At 41.1% G+C, this 18,327-nt stretch overlaps 1 protein-coding gene across 3 annotated transcripts in view; it reads right to left on the reverse strand.

Annotated features, from left to right (window-relative positions):
* Positions 1–18,327, reverse strand: part of nlgn3a (neuroligin 3a) — a 129,451-nt gene that overhangs the window by 4,411 nt on the left and 106,713 nt on the right. For all 3 annotated transcript variants that reach the window (XM_041991032.1, XM_041991031.1, XM_041991033.1), the window contains one exon: positions 6,823–7,612. In XM_041991032.1, coding sequence (XP_041846966.1) covers positions 6,823–7,612 — 790 coding nt within the window. The remainder of the gene's footprint in view (positions 1–6,822; positions 7,613–18,327) is intronic.

Consider the following 18,327-nt stretch of genomic DNA (forward strand, 5'->3'; position numbering starts at 1 on the left):
AAATTGTTTTAGATGGGTGGTTTAAGCCTGTTCATGTCCTACATGTGCCTGATTTACCTCAGAGTTTAAGAGGACTTGCTGCACTTGAAACATTCTGTTATATTATCTTACACTCAAACCCTGTAATAATGAGCTGATAAACTTTGGAAAGTGTGTTGCTGCATATTCTCAGCTACACAGCTTCATAGTTACTGTGGTATATATTTCATTCATAAAGTCGTGTCTGTGGTTCTGTTGGGCTCTTGGAGCTCCCCTGCACTAGATGATAGCCTGCCTCCTTTCAGACCTCCCATCTACTCTGGACGGTCGCTGAAGCTGTGGAGGCTGTGCTCTCCCAGGCAGAGGAGAGGGATTATTACACCCATAAAAGCAGGCGTTTTAATAGCCTCTCAGATTTCCTCTGATGTGTTCATATGGCTGTGGTACTATAAACCATCACCTTCATCTCCTCCTCTGACCCCGTTCTCTTCCAATGTTGATGACCTATTGACCCCTTGCTAACCTTGGCTTGCCATACGTGTTTAAGTGCTCCTATGTGTTTGTGTCTGTGATTGGCGTGGAGTTTGTGAATGTGTGCTTCATCCTGTGCCTGTCTGTGTGCACTTGGGTGTACATTTGCACTGTATTTCAGATGCACCACGCCGTATTGACCTCTTCAACCACACAAGTGCAGCATGTGAACCCAAGACCTGTCAGATTACCCAAAGCTGTACAAGCTGTATGAGCCTCTCCAGACTGAAATAAGAAAAAGCTCTCTGTCCTGTAATGTAAGATTTAAACAGTCATCTATAAGATGCTGTGCCACGTGGATGACAGACGCAGCTCTCAACTCTTGGCTCTGCCTACATATGTGGCAGAATGGGACCTGAACTCATTATCTATTCTAAGCCCTAACTGCAAGCACTGATGTAAAAGGTAGATAAGGGGGAAGAATGAATATCATTTTCTTTCTTTTTTTCATTTCCCATGTACCTCCTTCCCCTTTTCATCCTGATGTAATTTGAAGCGCTTGAATGATCATAGACCTAGCCATCACCAAATCTGAAAAGACACGTTTAGGTGCCCTAAGGCAAAAGACGAGAATCTATTTTCACTGCACTCAAGGTCTGTGAATCCTGAGCTGGATATAGCTACTTAATATAAAACAAAGGACATGCATTAATTCCGCGGCAGCACCGATTTTGCTAAGCTGCAAAATATGCAAAGTTAATTTGTTTATTTATTTTTTTGTTATTGTTGCTACTCTTGTGTAACAAATTCATCCCCTGCAGTTGTTTATCTACTTACCAGGTAACACAAAGTAAGGAGCTAATTCTAATTTGTGCTCCAACATAGCACTACCTTACACTTTTTCCTGCAGTTTGTGTCCATTTGAAAGAATTATACTCAATCTAATCTAATCCTGATGGTAGACTTTGTCTTAGAACAGGGTGCGGGGGAAAATTCAGCACTGAGCAAGCAAATCATCGGGCTGTGCTCCTTTACCCTTGATGTGGTTACACACTGGGACACAAGGCTGAGTGATGCGTGGTTCATATTTAATGGCAGCCTTCGGTTCAGCAGGCTAAGTGATGCAAGGCGAGGTGCTGTGACTTTGGGGTGTGTGAAATTGTTAGAGGACACAACTCTTGGACCATTCCTTATTATGGACACTATTGATTTGTTTGATTAGATGAGTGGCAGCAAACAAAACACCTCCCCTACATGCACTTTCTACCTCTTTTAACCCTTTTGACTCGCTATATATCTAAATGGCAGATTTATTTTAAATAATCATTTTCTTTTCCCTTTTTTATTTTATATTAATTTAAAATCTCACAACTAAGATCAGTGCATGCAGATTTACTTCCTCCTCTTCTCATCCACTGCCACCTTTCTCTCATTACATTCAGCACACAGCATGGACACCGATCAATGGCATGCCAGCCCCTTAACAAGCCACACCACTTCCTTACCTTCTCTAATGTAAATCAAGATATTGGCTACAAATCTCCTATCAAGTGAGTGCCTATTTAATGGAGTAGGTGGCTGCTGGGGGCTGTGCCATTCCACAGTGTGAAGCTTTCACATATACTGTTGGTACAGGTTGAGTTGTCTCTAATGAACGCCTTAAGAGAGTGGAAGATAATCCGAAGAAAGTTCACAGAGGGGGTCAGTAATGACTGATGTAACTAGTGGAGCAAAGAATGAAAAGAAAAAAAAAAAAGCAAGAACGACTGAGGCTGTGTATGAATGAGGTCAGACGGGAGAGCCGATGCATAAGTGTTGTTAATCCTACGGAGAAAGGATGCTGGACTGACAAGTGGGAGGAAAACAAAAGGAAACTCAACTAGCAGTGTTGTAAATCATAGTGTAGGCAGTTAAATTGCTCTATGGACACAATGCCATTACTTTTGTTAGCTCGGCAGCCATTGTTGCTAAACCAATCAATGCCGCATATTTAAGCTCATGTTGTCAGTGTAATGCATCAGTATTTTTCTTGTGTGGGAATAATGAGAGACAGAGGAATGGAGGAGTAGTGAAAGATACCAAGGAGGGGAAAAAAAATTCAAAACATGACAGCACTCTGCTCTTAACTATCTTGCATGGCCTTGCACAGTATGTGGCACATCTCACAGACAGCAGGGGAAATGAGCACCAGCAGGCCAAAAATAAAAATAAAAAGAAGTCTGAAATGGACAACAACATTTATAGCACTAATGATGCATAGTGATTGATGTGTTTTGTGTTTTTTATCATTTTGTCCTTTCTGAGGTGCGCAGCTAATGTTTTTGTGTATCGTTCCATTAGTGTGCTTGCATTTTTGTCAGAGAAAACACAAGTTGGAGGATACAGACTTGTGGCGAGATGATGTTGTCGCACTCTAGCGCAGCCCAGTTGTGCCTGTCAATAGTAAAACAAATATAGTCGGAAAAATAACTCACAGCTGAGTAAATCCCTAGCATCTGAAACATCCCTAACTCTCAGGAAAGAATGCCCTCATAGTAGAAATGTACACGTGCACAGTGTAAGAAGATTTGACTGTGTGCACTCTCTGTATGTGTTTATGCTTCAGTGACACTAAATAAAAAAGGAAAAAAGGCAAGGAGAAGGGATTTGCCCTGTAAAAATTACACATGAGAGCCAGGAACGGGAAGAGCTTTGGGGGGATGCTGCTATGATACACACTGTTGACATGCAGCCCAAGTGTCTCAACATCGTGTCAAACATGTTTCTACAGCCGATTTAGAGACAGGGGCAGGAAACACAATCTGGGTCAGTTCATTACGAACATCTGGAAGGGGAGCAAAAGCTGCTTTACAGATATAGGCAAGATGGCTGTTGGACAGGCCAAGAAGGCAAAGGGAATTCAGCTGGGTCTTAATTAAAAGTGTGTCCTCAAGAGCCAGATTGGGATGGGTAGTGTTGAAAGAGATATCTATATCCCCTCGTATAGTCTAAATGAGGGAAATGAACTTCAAAATGTGTGGGAAATATCTTACAGCCTCTACCCCTACAAAAAAAGCTGTTGGTACATGCCTTTTCATGCCACAGGGAAAATTACCCTGTAGAGCAGCACAGGTTTTTTTTCTTTCTTTTTTTTCATTATGCTGGCATCTAATCCCAACCTCTTTACCATTTCAGTGCCTAATTGTGGTTAGCCTGTAATCCCTTTGTCTGGAGTCACGCTAAGGCAACATACCATATGAAAGACGCTTTCTGTAACAGCGAGCACAGATTTGGAATCAGTTTATTTTCTTGGTGTTCTGCTTATAATCTTAATCAATCACTGACAAAATTGACAGGGTCAGCAGTAAAAAGCAATGTGGCTTTTTGTGTTCAATCTGAGAGGTTTTAGAAATGACATACAAGCTGTCATCAAAATTAATTTAGCTGACACACCAAGATCCAAGCTCAGAATGATTCAGTAAATAAGAAGCAAGCTTTGTTACTTAAAGGCCTAAAACTTTTAAATTAAAATTCACAATGTCTTTTCTTGCAACACCAAATAATATAATTTAGGGAAAAGCAGGGAATTAAATCTGTGCTTGCAAAGCTGTATGTGTTGACAAGAGATGGCTGCCAGGTTAAGGAGATGGCTGCTTAATCTGAGTATCACTGATGGACCTCAGTGCTTCCTAGAAGAGCAGAAACAGCCTATATCAGTCCATCTACACAAGTCTGCCATTAGCAGCTCAAGGTTCTTGCAGCCAGATGACTGGATGGAAATGCCATCTGATTGGACAGCAGATGATATAGAGACAGATAAAAACAGAACAAGATTTCAGTCAGCATCCCATTCAGGATGAGATCGATACCTCTCTGGTAACAGGGATCATCAAATTAAATTTAAGTTGTTAGAAATGATTACTAGTAGTCACACAAAATGGCCCGCCTTCATGATGGGTGGGGGTGAAATTGAGCATGTTGGGGAGCGAGTCACCCAGGACACGAGTGATCGACTGGGCCCAGGCTGAAGGAATCAATACCACTGAGGGCAAGAGTTTGATATGCCTCCTGATAAGTCTTTGTGTCTTTTGGGCCCCTGTATAATAGAGCATAGATAGAATTTCCAAACACACACACACAAACAAACACACAGATACCGTGTAGACCTAAATATACAGAAAGGCAGGCAGCCATGCACACATACAAAACGCAAACATTTATCCAAACACAAAAAAAGCACACTGCACATTCAGCAGGGACATTCAATCTTTTTCAGGTTCAATATGTCTCAGGTCTTCAGGCAGAAGCCAGAAAGTCCAGGAAAAAATACACCTCTGCCAACTATTCATTTTAGAGTTTCTGCCTCTTTTCTGCTACATAGGAGTGTTTCACAAGACCAAGGTGGGTTTCCTCTCTGCAACTTTCTATTAATAACTTAGCAAGTTTGTAACTCTGCGATCACTAATTTTACTAATTTCCTAGTGCAACTGGCAAGGAAAAAAAAATACAAGCCATCTGATGGATAATATTTATACTGTTAAAAGAGCAGTACGAGATTCTTCTTGGATCTAAACAGGGATTAGAGACAAATTTTGTTAACTGTTTGGTATTTTCTGGATTTTTCTGTCAAAAAACCTCCCTGACATGGAATATTTAATGATGACAAGTTCCTTACTGTTGTACAGTTGTACTGTCGGTGAACTAACATATATTGGACAACTTTAGGTACTTTAAATAGTGAGATAAATGTTGCTAAGCAAAAAGAAAAAAGAAGCTTCTCCAATGTGCATAACCATCACTGCAGCCAGAGCCCAGAATATCTCACTGAACTGGCCTCAAATCAAACCAACGGTCTATTGGATAAAACAACTCAATTATTGACTCCAGAAAGTGACACCTTCAGTATAAGCTTACTCTTGTGTGTATTTACTTCTCTAAACAAATGCAAATGTGATGGTGTATACAAGCATACGTAAAGTCAAACGGACTCTTCTCTAATAATATTAATAATAATAAAAAATCTAATATTTACCCACTGTTAAACAGGGATTACTTTTGGGATTTATTAATCTTATTAGATCAATTATATGTGAGAGAATATATTCAGCATGGACACTATTTTCCTTCCACTGGCTGTAATTCAAAAAAAGGCACTCAATCTTTAAAACCGAGCCCACACAGAGCAAGATCACCTTCACTGATGACCAATAAACTTTTGTTATATAGTAGAGGAATTAAACAGAGTTAATGTGCTTAAAGTTGCAGCTGACAATCAGATAGTTATAATGGCAATAAAATGCAAGACACATTTAAAAAGAAAGAAATAACAAAAACTTTTAGTTTATGCTTCTTTCTCAGCTGTAAAATTCCTGTCAATGCCTGTATAATTTTTGGGTGTGTTATAAAATCATTATATTTTAGGAATTTTAGTTGGGACATAAAATAACTGCTAGAATTAATTCATTTCCATATGTCAAGGCCAAATTTTCAGCAGATTTTTTCACTATTTGGATGGGACACTGGGATTTGATGGACACCCACTTTTATTTGAGCTGGAGAATACAGAATAAGAGCTACTATAAATTATAGAGAGGACAAGAAGAGAGCGGAGCAACAGTCAGAGGTGAGTGAACTTTGCTTGGTGAATAAAACAATCTCCACTGTGACTTCAGTGAGTCTGTCGCTCATAAGGCGGCGTTTTTCATTAGAAAACGGTTCTTTTGTGTAGAATTTTCTTTTCTTGTTTGAATGGCAGTCATCTTGGACATATGCGCATGAGTATTTACAGCTTTTGTGCAAAGCTCTCAAAAACATTAACATGTCCTAGTCTCCCAAAGGAAGTCTGAAAGCTTTGCAAAAATGTGACCTGACATTGTGTAGCCACTCTTTGGAAAAGTGTAAAAATTAACCACAGTTTGCTTTTAGAAAACTATCCCTAACAGCATGTACTCCATCTCCGTAACATTATTTCTCTCTTCCCATGGCAGCTACCTGTCACTCATGTATAGACTTCTGTTGTTTGGAAATATTTTTGCTCTCATGAGATTTCAGAGTGCATTACTTCCCTTAGTGAGACTTCAGCGGAGATCCTTTCCATAATGTTGTCAGACACTTATAGTAACAATGTCAGCTTGTAACTTGTGGATACAAGGCCTTTGCTGTTCAACATTGTCCTGTATTATTATATTGCAGCAGTCTCTCATTTAATATTGTTCAAATTTTTGCTAAATTTTCATTTAAATTGATTAAACAACAAAGCTTTGCAGCCTACAAATAAAAACATTGCTTTGCTAAAAAGTATTAGTTAACAGCACATTGATTATTTAGGTGCCAAGTCATATATTTCAAACCCTGTAGAAATGGCTCATTAGGAATCCTGATTTCTATACTCACCCAGTCTTTGCAAAGTTGGTCCAGTAGGTCATGACCACAGCACTGAGCATGACATCGTTCTTGGAGAAGTTGCAGGGGAAAAGGTCAGTGGGACCGATCATAGGAATTCCAAAGACATAGGGCACCTCATCGCCATGGGCGGCGTCTGACCACGCAGGCTTCATCATGCTCTGGCAGTGGTGATAAAAGGCGTAAAAGTAGGTTGGCGAGCCATAGCGAGCATGGAGGTCAGCCGTCACCACTGATGGCTCCACCCACTGATGGTCGGTAAAGAGAGCCACCAGTGTCTTCCGCCTGGTCTCTGGATTGTCCCTATCTGCCCAGTCTGTGTACATAAACTTAATGGTCTCCCTCAGTGTGTCCTTTCCTTCTGGGTACCCGTACAGACTGTCCACAAAATCAGATACAGAGAAATCAAAGTCATTTCCAGACACGCCGTCCTCTGAATCCACCACGTTCTCCACAAACCGTAGCCCCTCGCCCTGGTTGACCCCCAGCATGATATCATAGTTCAGGAACTCGCCCTGCTCCATTAGAATCTCAGGGTCATCTGGAATAACATCGCCATCAATTACAGGTCCAAAGGCCACATGGTATCTTGCTGGCTGAATGTCCTGCTCCACCAGCTCCCTGGAGTTCTTCTTCCTCAGACAGTCCACCATGTCTGATGTGTCCAGGACATTACAGCCCACCTTCTCTGCCAGGAGACGTGTATATTTGACCGGCTGGTAGTTCACGGCCCAGCTAGAGAGGGCTGACCCACTCTGAATGATGGCTCTGTGAAACAGACCTGCACAAGGACACAGAAAGAAGAGATAGGATGATGTTTAATGTGTCAATATTAGATACAATAATTCAGTTATGCACTATATTACATGATAGTTGTTAATTTCGTTGCTGCCATGATCAAAAGTGGGCTGTCAGCTACACAGAAGATAAGAATAACAAAGGCCAGACAGAACAAGTCCTTCTTGCCACACAGAACAATAATGGAATCATAGCTGTGATAATGAATGTGCAGATGGCCTGGTCTCACAGACAGCTCCCAGACAGAGGGAGGATTCAGCAGTGCTTTTTCATCCTCTCCTCCTCCATCCTTGGCTATATGCTTGGCTGGAAATTATATTATATTTTTTAGGAGCAGATGCTGCCACTTTGGGTCAATACGCTTTGTTACAAACAAAGTGATGCATCAAAACTGAGAAACCAATCTATACCATAAAATATATTAAGTCCTCCTCTTGTATGAAATGCACCACAGTTTGATGTAAGCCTTCCCTCACGGTAATAATACACTTTTCAAGGTGGCTTAGATTGGATGAACCTCAAACATTGCAATTATAGACACAGTGCCTCTGCATCAGTTATGCTTTACATAAGTTAAAAGTCATTTTTCACCTGAAAGATCACAAAATTCTACAGGAGTTTGTGGGTGGATTGCTATAAATAATATTAGACTCCTACTCCTTACATTTACAGAAGGAACTGAGCCGCATATTTTCATCTAGCAACATGATACAGCATAGTGGCTCACAATGAAAGGCCAAACTAACAAAAGACCATAGTCTACTGCTGGTATATGACAAAAAATAGATATCTATCTATCTTATCAGATCTTCAAATCAGCAGAACATGCATTTTGTGATACTAGAGACTGATTTGTTGTTTGTGCGTGAGTAGACTTTAAAAGGGGATAGTGTTCAAAAACCATGACACACAAATCTACAGCATAATGGGGTGCATAAAATTATATTTTAGTTGCATTGAAATATTATAAGAAATTCAAAATGAATTTTCACAAGGTCCAGATCCAGAATAACAAATTTAATTCCCCTAGAAATAATTAAACTGTGTACCCTTTGAAAAATTCTCCTTACGGACAAGAAAGCGAAAGGGGCATGACATCTTTTCTGTCTCGGGTAGCCCTCCTCACATTGCTGCCAGCGCCTGGCTATCCCTGTCTCCACTCATCTGTCTTTCTGATATGCTTTTTCAAATGAACAAGTGCTATTTTACTGATCTAAGAAAAAATCAGAGGCAAAGCTATGACCATTTGACCATGCAGCTTTATTACTTGTGGCACTATTACAGCCAGAGTTAAGGAATACCACTGAACTCATGATACTCAAACCCCTGGCAGATGAAAATGTTCCAAAAATGCCACTCATAAAGAAATGTAATGAAATGAGCCAACATTGCAATGACAAAGCTGACAGTCAAATATACAGGGGTGGAGACTCAGTTAGTGATATTTCTATGCCAGTGTGGGTGGCTGTGTTGAGATTTTTGCGTTTATGAGGTAAAGAGCTGACTTTTGTGCCAAATATATCACTTTGGTAATCTTAATCAGAGGCAGCAGGGGGCTTATTTCCTCCTGGCGAAGACAAAGTGTTTATTTACAGAGCTATTTACATTTATTTGTTCACAAGTAGGAAGTAGAATTAATGAGTTTGGGTGAGAAAAAAGATATTCTTGTGTGTCTTTTTTATGATTTTGAACAATGCTGTTTGGATGTGAATACAGCTTTGGATGGATTTCTACATATTGTGATTTATCCTCAGGGCAAGATATAATTTCATTTCTGCATCATGTGTTTCATGGATGAGACCATCAGCCTTTTTCAGTGACCCTGCCTCAACACTGCCCTTTGAGCTGTCCTGTGGATGTGCATCTCAGCAGGATGGCGGCCTGGGCCATGTCCCAGGGAGCGGAAGCAGATGTCGAGAGTTTCACCCACTTGAAAGCATTAAAGAGTCAGAAGCAAGATGAAAGATGGCCGCTCGGAGGCAGAGAGGGAGGGCTGGGGCTTAATCCTGCCATCCCTCCCCTCACTTCCCCTTCTCTCCTCCCCCTCTCCTCCCAATGCTCTTTAGTGGTATTGCCTCTTTTCACGTCCCAACTCAGATTTCAGTGTGCAAACAGAGGCAGCGATGGTGCAGGGAGCCTGTCCTGAATCCAAATGCCTACCAGCGATGCCACAGCCACTTTCGGAACGTCTTTGATCCAAAGTTGCTGCAGGAAAACGGCTTCCAGCAGAGAAGTTTCTGTGATTGCTGAATCAATTTGACAGACATATGCACGTCAAATCTGTTTTTCATAATTGTAGAGAGCTTCTTGAATGAAACATGGCTCAGTCTTATGTCTACCTGCATCCAAACCAAACCGATGGCCAGCTGAGGAGGAGGCTGCAGCCAGGTTGACACCACTAGATTTATTTCTGCTTTGGCTGATGAAATAGCAGAAGAGTGACTGAGGTTTTACAATTGTTTGTCGAGAAACATATAAATCCGGCATACATGAGCTGTCAGTGGCCCAATAAATATGTATTAGTTCTGCATGTGATGAGCCCCACTGCGATAGGAAGCTCACTGGGGAAGGTCAGAGAGAAAGGAGAGAAGAGCACAGGCTTTATCACCCACTGAGGGAATCCACTAATTATCCACACTGGGAGGTGTACATGTCTGTCAGTGCACGTGTGTGCACACATATCCCAGCTGACTTTGATTGATAAGTCACCGAGATGATGAATAGACCGACAGACGACAGGCATCACCATGATGGGGGTTAACTATTTCTGACACTTCTTAGTTTAACTCTGACATCTACGTTGTGAATGATTCTTCACTCAATAGCCAGATAAATTAAACAGCGAGAGTTCGATGCAAAACCATCAACATGTGTGTGACATTCATATCTGGCATATTTTATTTAGTAAAAGCAACAGATAGCCCTATCGTTATCTGCCTGTGTTTGACATGAGAACCCGGCACCCAAACTGTGAGTAGATCCATCAAACTGCAGCGTTGCAGGCAGATTGAGGTCACACTGAATTATGACTAGAGCTCCAAGGTAATCACTCATCGGGCTCCTGCTTAAATGCTGCTGCTTCGTCCTGCAGCCGCCTCTGCGCTGCGGTTTGCTGACCTCGACCGCGCTGCCCCCTTGCTAGACACTCGCTAAATGGGCATGCAGTTGAAGCACTGGATTGGCGGTTTGGCTTGAGGAAATAATTCACAACTTATAGGTGGTAAGCTTGACCTTGGGGGTGTGACAACCACTACATTGGTTAAAGAGTCAAATGCACACTTATACACACCTGGAGGCTCAAATGTTTAGGCCTTGCTTTGACAACGGCAGAATGGATAACGGCTGATACTAATGAGCCAGAAATGTTGCATCACTTGGGAATGAGTTACATGATGTGGCAGCAACTTCATGGGTTTGTGTGAAGGTTCAATCTTTACTAATGGACAAGGATGTTCTGTTGGCAATGATGACAGTTAGCACCATAAATGATTGTCCTTTTTAATGTGGAACAGCTGGTGAAATTCACTGAAGCATCAGGGGTGGGTTTTATCAGTCTGGCTCTGCTGTATATGTGACTGTAAAATGCATCCTGCAACACCACTACAGAGATACACCAACATTAAAGCAACGTCCATTAGATCACCTTGAAAGTTTGGATTGGCCAAGTTTCATTTTATGAGTGACTCATTTTCCTAACAATATTCCATATGACTTTTACAGCTAACTGGGGAAAATATGTAAAGCAGCAGAATCTTCTCAAAATTCTTCTCATGCACATAAAAGCCATCACAAGAGAGAAATAACGTGGCCACAGGGACATGTATTTTTCTTTTTTTTTCTCGCCCACAACTACTCTATCTTTTTTCCTCGCCTTCAATCTCTTCCTCTGCTCTGTTTTTCTCACTCTATCGAATTCTCCCCGTCTCCTTTTCCGAGGGGCCATGCTGAGTCCCTCCCTGCTGATTATTAGACATAAGCCGGCGTTCAGCGGAGCTTGAATCCTCTGAGCCATCTTACCTCCACCATCTCTTCACTGTAAGCAAATCTCCACAGACCCGTGGACTATGTAGAGCCCCCTCGGTTGCAAACATTTCTCTCTGTCTACCAGCAAACTAGGCTAGCACTCAGTTGGACACACTCAATAAGTGCTGCACTGCCTCTCTTGCTGTATTTTACCCAAGCTTGTATTTTTCCCTCTTTTCCAGGGCTGTTTTCTTCTTAACTCTCATCTCCTTCCAGGAATGCACAACGTTATAGTTTCTCTCAATTAGGGGGATATATGAAGTGCTTTAATCCCATGTGAAAAATTCAAAGCCAGCTAGGATACGAATACTTATGAAATTTGCCTAATTGTATATCTTTGGCCACTTGCAGTCTTGTAACACAGGGGTACAGCTGCTGTCTCCATGGCTACAGCCTACAGGCTGCATCCACTTAAACACAAGTGCCTCTGGTCTGATCATGCATTAGTCCATGGGTAATTTCACATTGGCTTGGCAGTCCTGTAACAACACCTACATTGTTTTTTTGTTCCATTAAAATTTCCACCTTACACAGAGATTGTCTACTTCAAAGTGATGCTGATGGAATCAGGAAAAGGGCAAGATGCAGACTTTGCCATTGGATTCCTTCAAGCTAAAGGGAGTTAGTGTACCTTCAAACACATAAACATCCAAGCAAAATGTGTCTGAGTATTAATCAAGGAATATCTGTTTGCTTAGATGGTAAAAAAATAAATAAATAAATGAATAAACCAAAAAAAAAAAAAAAAAAAAAAAGCCCTAGAAATTGATACAGTTTTTCTTGCTCTTAAATGGCTGCTGCTATTATTAGTACTGAACTTCATGATTCTTCTAAACCAGATTTAATCTGGAAATGTTCCACAACAGTTAGTCCAACAGGACAGCTGCCAAAGAAAACCCATCCTCTTTCAAGAAACAGTTTTGTTTTGCACTGATCACACCCAAATGTGAGCTGTTGTTGACGTTGTAGAAAACTTACAGCCTGTCTTACATCCAAGGAGGTGTTGCAGCAATATTTAAGCGAAGAGCAGTGGGGTTTAAAACACAGGGACTGCCCTGCTTGTATTTCATCATGTCCATACACAGACAGTGTCTGAGGGGCCAGCGTTTTCATCTATCAGTGTGAGACATGCTTCATGCCAGCCCTATATAATGTTGTTTGAAGCTGTTGGTCTTCTGCTGCAGCTTCTGTAGAGACTGCCTGCTTGCCTGCAGGCTGTGGCTTAGGCCAGATAAAGAGTTTGATCCATGAGGGTGGATGGTTGAAAGAGGGAGGGAATGGAAAAGCAGAACAGAGGGGGAAAAGAGAAAAAAAGAGAAGAGGGGAAGATGAAGGTATCAGATAAGAGGGGAGGGGGGGGGGGGGGGGGGGGGGGGAAGGATAAAAATGACCCCATTGACAAGCTGTACCTAGGTTTGAGGATCGATGAGCATCTGAGACTAGTGAGTGTGATATCTCCTACTAATCACGAAGACACATCCACTGGTCAATATCACACACTCCAGGCCTCATCATCACACGCTGACCTCCCTCTGGCCCTACGTACAATACTACAGCACCAGTATTCTTTTAGCTCATCAATCTGACTGCTAGTCAAAGGCATGTGAACCAAACAGCAATTCCCAGAATATAACTTGGTCTGGGATTGGTGTGGGTGGAGCTTACTGAATTAGGACATTTCAGATTAGCGTGTGTGTGTTGTCATTTGTAGCAAAGCAGATTAAGTTGAAAATTTCAAATACTTCTTTTTCACTGTCTAAACTTTTTGGTGCTTCTGTCTTGTATTGTCCAATGTGAAAAAATTGAATCTGGCATTCTCAGCCGGATAATGCTGCCATTTACTTGAGCATCCCATGTGATTAAGTTATGGAGTCCACACAGAGAAGCATAATCATTAATACACACATACCCACTCACTTACTGCTGGCTAAATAACATCTCTTATGCCTCTTAAATGAAGGTAAGGTCAGCTTTTAAGCACTTTGCTGTAGTTGCCAGAGCCAGAAGAGCATGTGGGAATGTGTTTAATGGATGGAGCAATCAAAGCATGCATGCTTTTTCTTTCTTTTCCTTTCTTTCTTTCTTTTTTTTTAGCTGACATTTTCTAAAAAATACAATTTATACAACATTTTCATTGTAATCAACCATTTGAAAGTTTTACATAAGAAGGAAGAAATTACTCATTGACTGTTTATTATTTATGATCTCACGTGCATTCAAACCAAATAAACAACCTTTAGTACAGCTGCTATTCGTTTAGTTGTTTCCTGCACTTTAACAACATTAATTGTGCATTTTCATAACTACATGTGTATGCATGCATTCACAATGAATTGATTTCCTCCCATTTCTCCCTTTTAAGCCACCCTGCCATACCAGATAGAAACAGAGAGCCTGCATGGTGAAATTTTCCATTTGCACTCATGCATGTGTTTGTGACACATGCATGAAAAGCAGAGAATGCTATCTCCGTGCCCTTCTAGTGCAAGCTCTCTGTGCTATTCCTTTTCAGGTGGTGTTCACTGAGCTCACTCCCTACCGTTGCAGCACTCAGATTGACCCGATAGCTGTGTACACAACAACAACACACACTGTCAGCGAGCCTTGACTGGCCGTCGATGTGAAAACGTGGAGAATAATGAGTTATTACAGGGTTATCTGCGTGTATCTCCATGTCATGACTGTGTAAGCGCCTCTGCTAATCTCATTAGATGAGACAAGTTGTTAAAGATGTTTTCTGATTTCCCCTCTCTCTTCTCCTACTGTGTCCACAAATAGATTTCAGATCAGTGTGGTGAGAGGAAATGATTAGTGCTTTTAGCTCCCACAGAAAGTGGTTTTCACTGGAGAATTGTGCATGTGGCTGCTGTTAAGTAGCAGAAAACACCTGGTCTGTTGTTTCTAAATATATGTGCCATAGTTTACATCCCATCTGCACCGTATACCAGCCCCAAAGCATGGTTCATTTACAGTGATGTTGAAAAAAAGAGTACTTGCTCTTTTATTTCTACTGTCATTATGCTCTCAGACCAACAACACCACTGACAAATGACTTATCACAATGCCATTTTTTATTTCTTTAAAATGAAGCCAAAATGTGGAAGAAGTGGGTAAAAAAATTAAGTACACTACATGATCCAACAGCTTGTAGAACCAACTTCAGCAGCAGTAGCTTGAAGTATTTTTTTTCTGTATGATCTTATCAGTCTCTCACATGGTTGTGGAAGAATTTTGTCCCACTCTTCTGTACAATATTGCTTCAGTTGCTTGAAGCTTCTGGGTAATCGTTTATGCACAGCTCTCTTAGTCCCATTACAACATTTTACATAGACTGAGGTCTGGACTGACTGGACCACTTCAGCAACTTCACTCTTTTCTTTCCCAGCGATTCTGTTGCAGATTTGCTGCTGTCCTTGGGATCATTGTCCTGTAGCATGACCCAGTTTTGGTCAAGCTTTAGCTATTGAACAGATGGCCTCACATTTAACTCTAGAATACTTAGGTATAAACATGATTTTACAGTCAACCCAATGGGTACAAGGTATCCAGGTCATGTGGCTGCAAAATGAACCCAAGTCATCACAACTACACCATTGCACTGTACATTATCACCAAAAAATATTAAACGTGGTCTTTCTGTCCATTTACATACCATAAAGAGGCAAAAATTGCTCAGTACAACTCATATGTAAAGCATTTTACTAAAGGAGGGTCAAAGATATAAGTCAGACATGACAATTCAGCTATGAAATTTGATAGGATAGCAAGCTTCTATTTTTGTCGACATCTTGCGTTTGACAACCAGATGGGATCACTGAAACTCATTTTTGAGCCAGGAAAAGCCACTGAGAGGCCACAGTTGCATTTGTGACAGACAAATTATCATAAGGGTATATCCCCCTGCGGGAAAGCAACGAGGTAAAGAAAGAGTGACAGGCAAAGTGATAGAGAGACCATGGTTTGCACAGTGAAACCCTAAGACTTGCTGAAACAAATTAGCTGTGAGCTGTAGGGGTATGGAGGTGAAACTGAGATGGATATGCACAGCCCATCTCAAAGCAGAAGGTGGGTGGAATCTTACAGCTTACACTAGCGTTTTTTCCTCCAACTTCCAAAACAAACATCTGAGAAAAAAACAAAAAAACAACAAAACAAAATAAAAAAAAAGCTAAAACAAAAGAAACAACTTAAAAAGTCCTTAATCTGTTTGCAGCTTGTTTGTGCACAAACAATGTGCATAATGTTCATGTCCAAAGAGGATATGTTAGCCTTGCTACATGTGTGCATCCTCTAAACACCTTTGTTTCTCTAGGAAAGTCAAAACCTTCTCCAGCTTACACAGAAAATACCCACAGTCATGTTATACTATTCAACCCACCCACATAAATACTATCAGAGTGCAGCATGCACTCACACAAACACACACAGAGTTCAGGAAGCTCATTAGGCACCACACACAGAGCACCTAGTGGGCAGTAGCCCTTTTTCTCCAACTAACATCAACAACTCTTTTAATCTAACCCAACATTAATGATCCAGAACTAGAGGACACTTTGGGAAAAAAACAAACAAAACCAAACAAAAAAAAGCCACTGCCTTGAATGTGCTACAATTCCTGCTCCTCTCTAGGAATCAGTGTTATTCTGATTAGACAGACTCCTCCTATTATGAGTGTCTTTTAGGGTCAGTGGTCACACCAGCAGCGACGTCCAAGCTGATTAACTATAATACCATGCATAAATGTGCCAGGCTGGGTGCTGGCTCCAGCAGTGTAAACATATTCTTCTAGCTGTGCCTATGTCACTCTGTGTGTTCCTCTCTCACAACATCCGACACCACTGTTTCCTGCTCTACCGATTGCGCCAGCAGTCCCTGCAGCCAGGAGCCACACAGGCTTTGTTTAATTCAAGCCAGCACACCTTGCAAACAGACAAAATTAGGAGGGATATGAGCCCTTTCTCTGTTCCCCTCGTCCTCATTCTCTGGCTAATATTAAAGACTGACAGCAAAACTCATGTCCGGGGAATGGGATGCTACGCCATACGTGATCCCAGCACCTGACTGTGGAATTACCTGCTCCAAAGATGGCAGCTGGGGTTGTACATTTATTGAGTGTGTGTGCTTGTACACATTTACAGTACGCGTGTACACCTGGTTCAGTGAGTGAGTGAGCAGTCTGTATGTGATGTGTTGAGAGAAAAATAGTGGAGAGACAGCTACACTGTCAAAACAGCCCATCTCTGGAGAACATTGTTCTCCTTCCCCGCCTCATGTTTCATACTGTAAACTCCCATTGAGTCAATTACTGTGACAGACTCTTTAGCCACCGCAGCCACTTACAGTAAGTGGACATTGAGACAATCGGGTTATGACATGTTCTATTGTAAAAATGGTTTGGAAAAGTTCCACTGGCAGCTGCGGCTTGTCTTCAGCAAATCAAGTGAACTGGAAATCCTGACAATTGAGAGCTATTTGTGCTGCCTTTCTGAACTCAGCAATCAACCACCAACGATCAGTCGGCTGCAAAACCAATCTAGATCAATCCAATGAAATGTTTTGATTTTGATTAGAAAATATGGTGAGTTGCTTAGATGTTGACTTCAGTTACAGAGATTAAAAATGTGTTGACCAAAGTGCTCATCAATTTGAGTTCTTTCAGTTTGGGCCTCCCTGAACAAAAGCATGCCGATGACACTTGTATCCACGCTTTAATCTAGAAAATATATCTTGACAGTACAAACAAACAGACAGATGTATGGATGAAGCTGCCATCATCTATTCTCATTGTGTTGCAGACAAAAATAAGAGGGAGGGAAGAGAAAAGGGAGGTCATGGGAGGATAAGAGAGAAGGGAAAGAAAATAAAAGCAAAAAGCAATAAGACTTAAAATTTCTTGGTGTGTGTTGTCATCCCTAGAGAGTATGCAAGGCAAGCAGAGGCTCCTGCACAGGAAAATGACATCCTGCATGCTAACTGTGACTTTGCATTCATTGTGGGGAAGACACAAGCATCTTAATGTATTGGGTGACTCATGCAAGTGTGAGCTCACAAAAGCTCTGAAATGATTTCAGAGCTTGATATGAGGAAATTAAATTTCTTACCAGAAAAATATTTATAAGCAGTAAGAGGTTTAAACGTAGCTCAGATGTGCAGAAGTCAGATGTTTTCCTCCTTATACAAACCAATGACAGAAATATTTGACTAAATTAGTTGTATTTGAAGTTAATAAAACAAGAAAACCTTAAATAATAGCATCATTTATCAATGAGCTTTTGACAGTTTTACTCTTATAATAGTTTCAGCCCAACTATGTTCTGACTAGCCCATGACTTAGAAGCATAGATGGCTTTCGGAAACAGTTTGCTCAAAGCAGTTTTACTTAACTGAATTTTGTGCAGCTCCACCACCTCACTATAGGGTCATATTGGCTCATGATGCTCTGCAACTGTGAGTAAATATAAGCTTGTGTATTAGATTTTGGTCCCAAGTTGAAATCTAATTTCTGCGAGCTCAGTGAGAGAGATTGCTTGCTGATACACATCCAAGGCCACATCTGGCAGGCCCTATCAAATATACATGAACTTCAGGAAATCATGATATAGCTGCAGTCCTATTATTTTCTCCAGTCCACAACACATTTGTTTTTCTTGTAAGGTGTTTGATTGTTAGGTATTT

The sequence above is a fragment of the Melanotaenia boesemani genome, chromosome 7, assembly GCF_017639745.1.
Source record: "Melanotaenia boesemani isolate fMelBoe1 chromosome 7, fMelBoe1.pri, whole genome shotgun sequence".
In the NCBI taxonomy this organism is placed as follows: Eukaryota; Metazoa; Chordata; class Actinopteri; order Atheriniformes; family Melanotaeniidae; genus Melanotaenia; species Melanotaenia boesemani.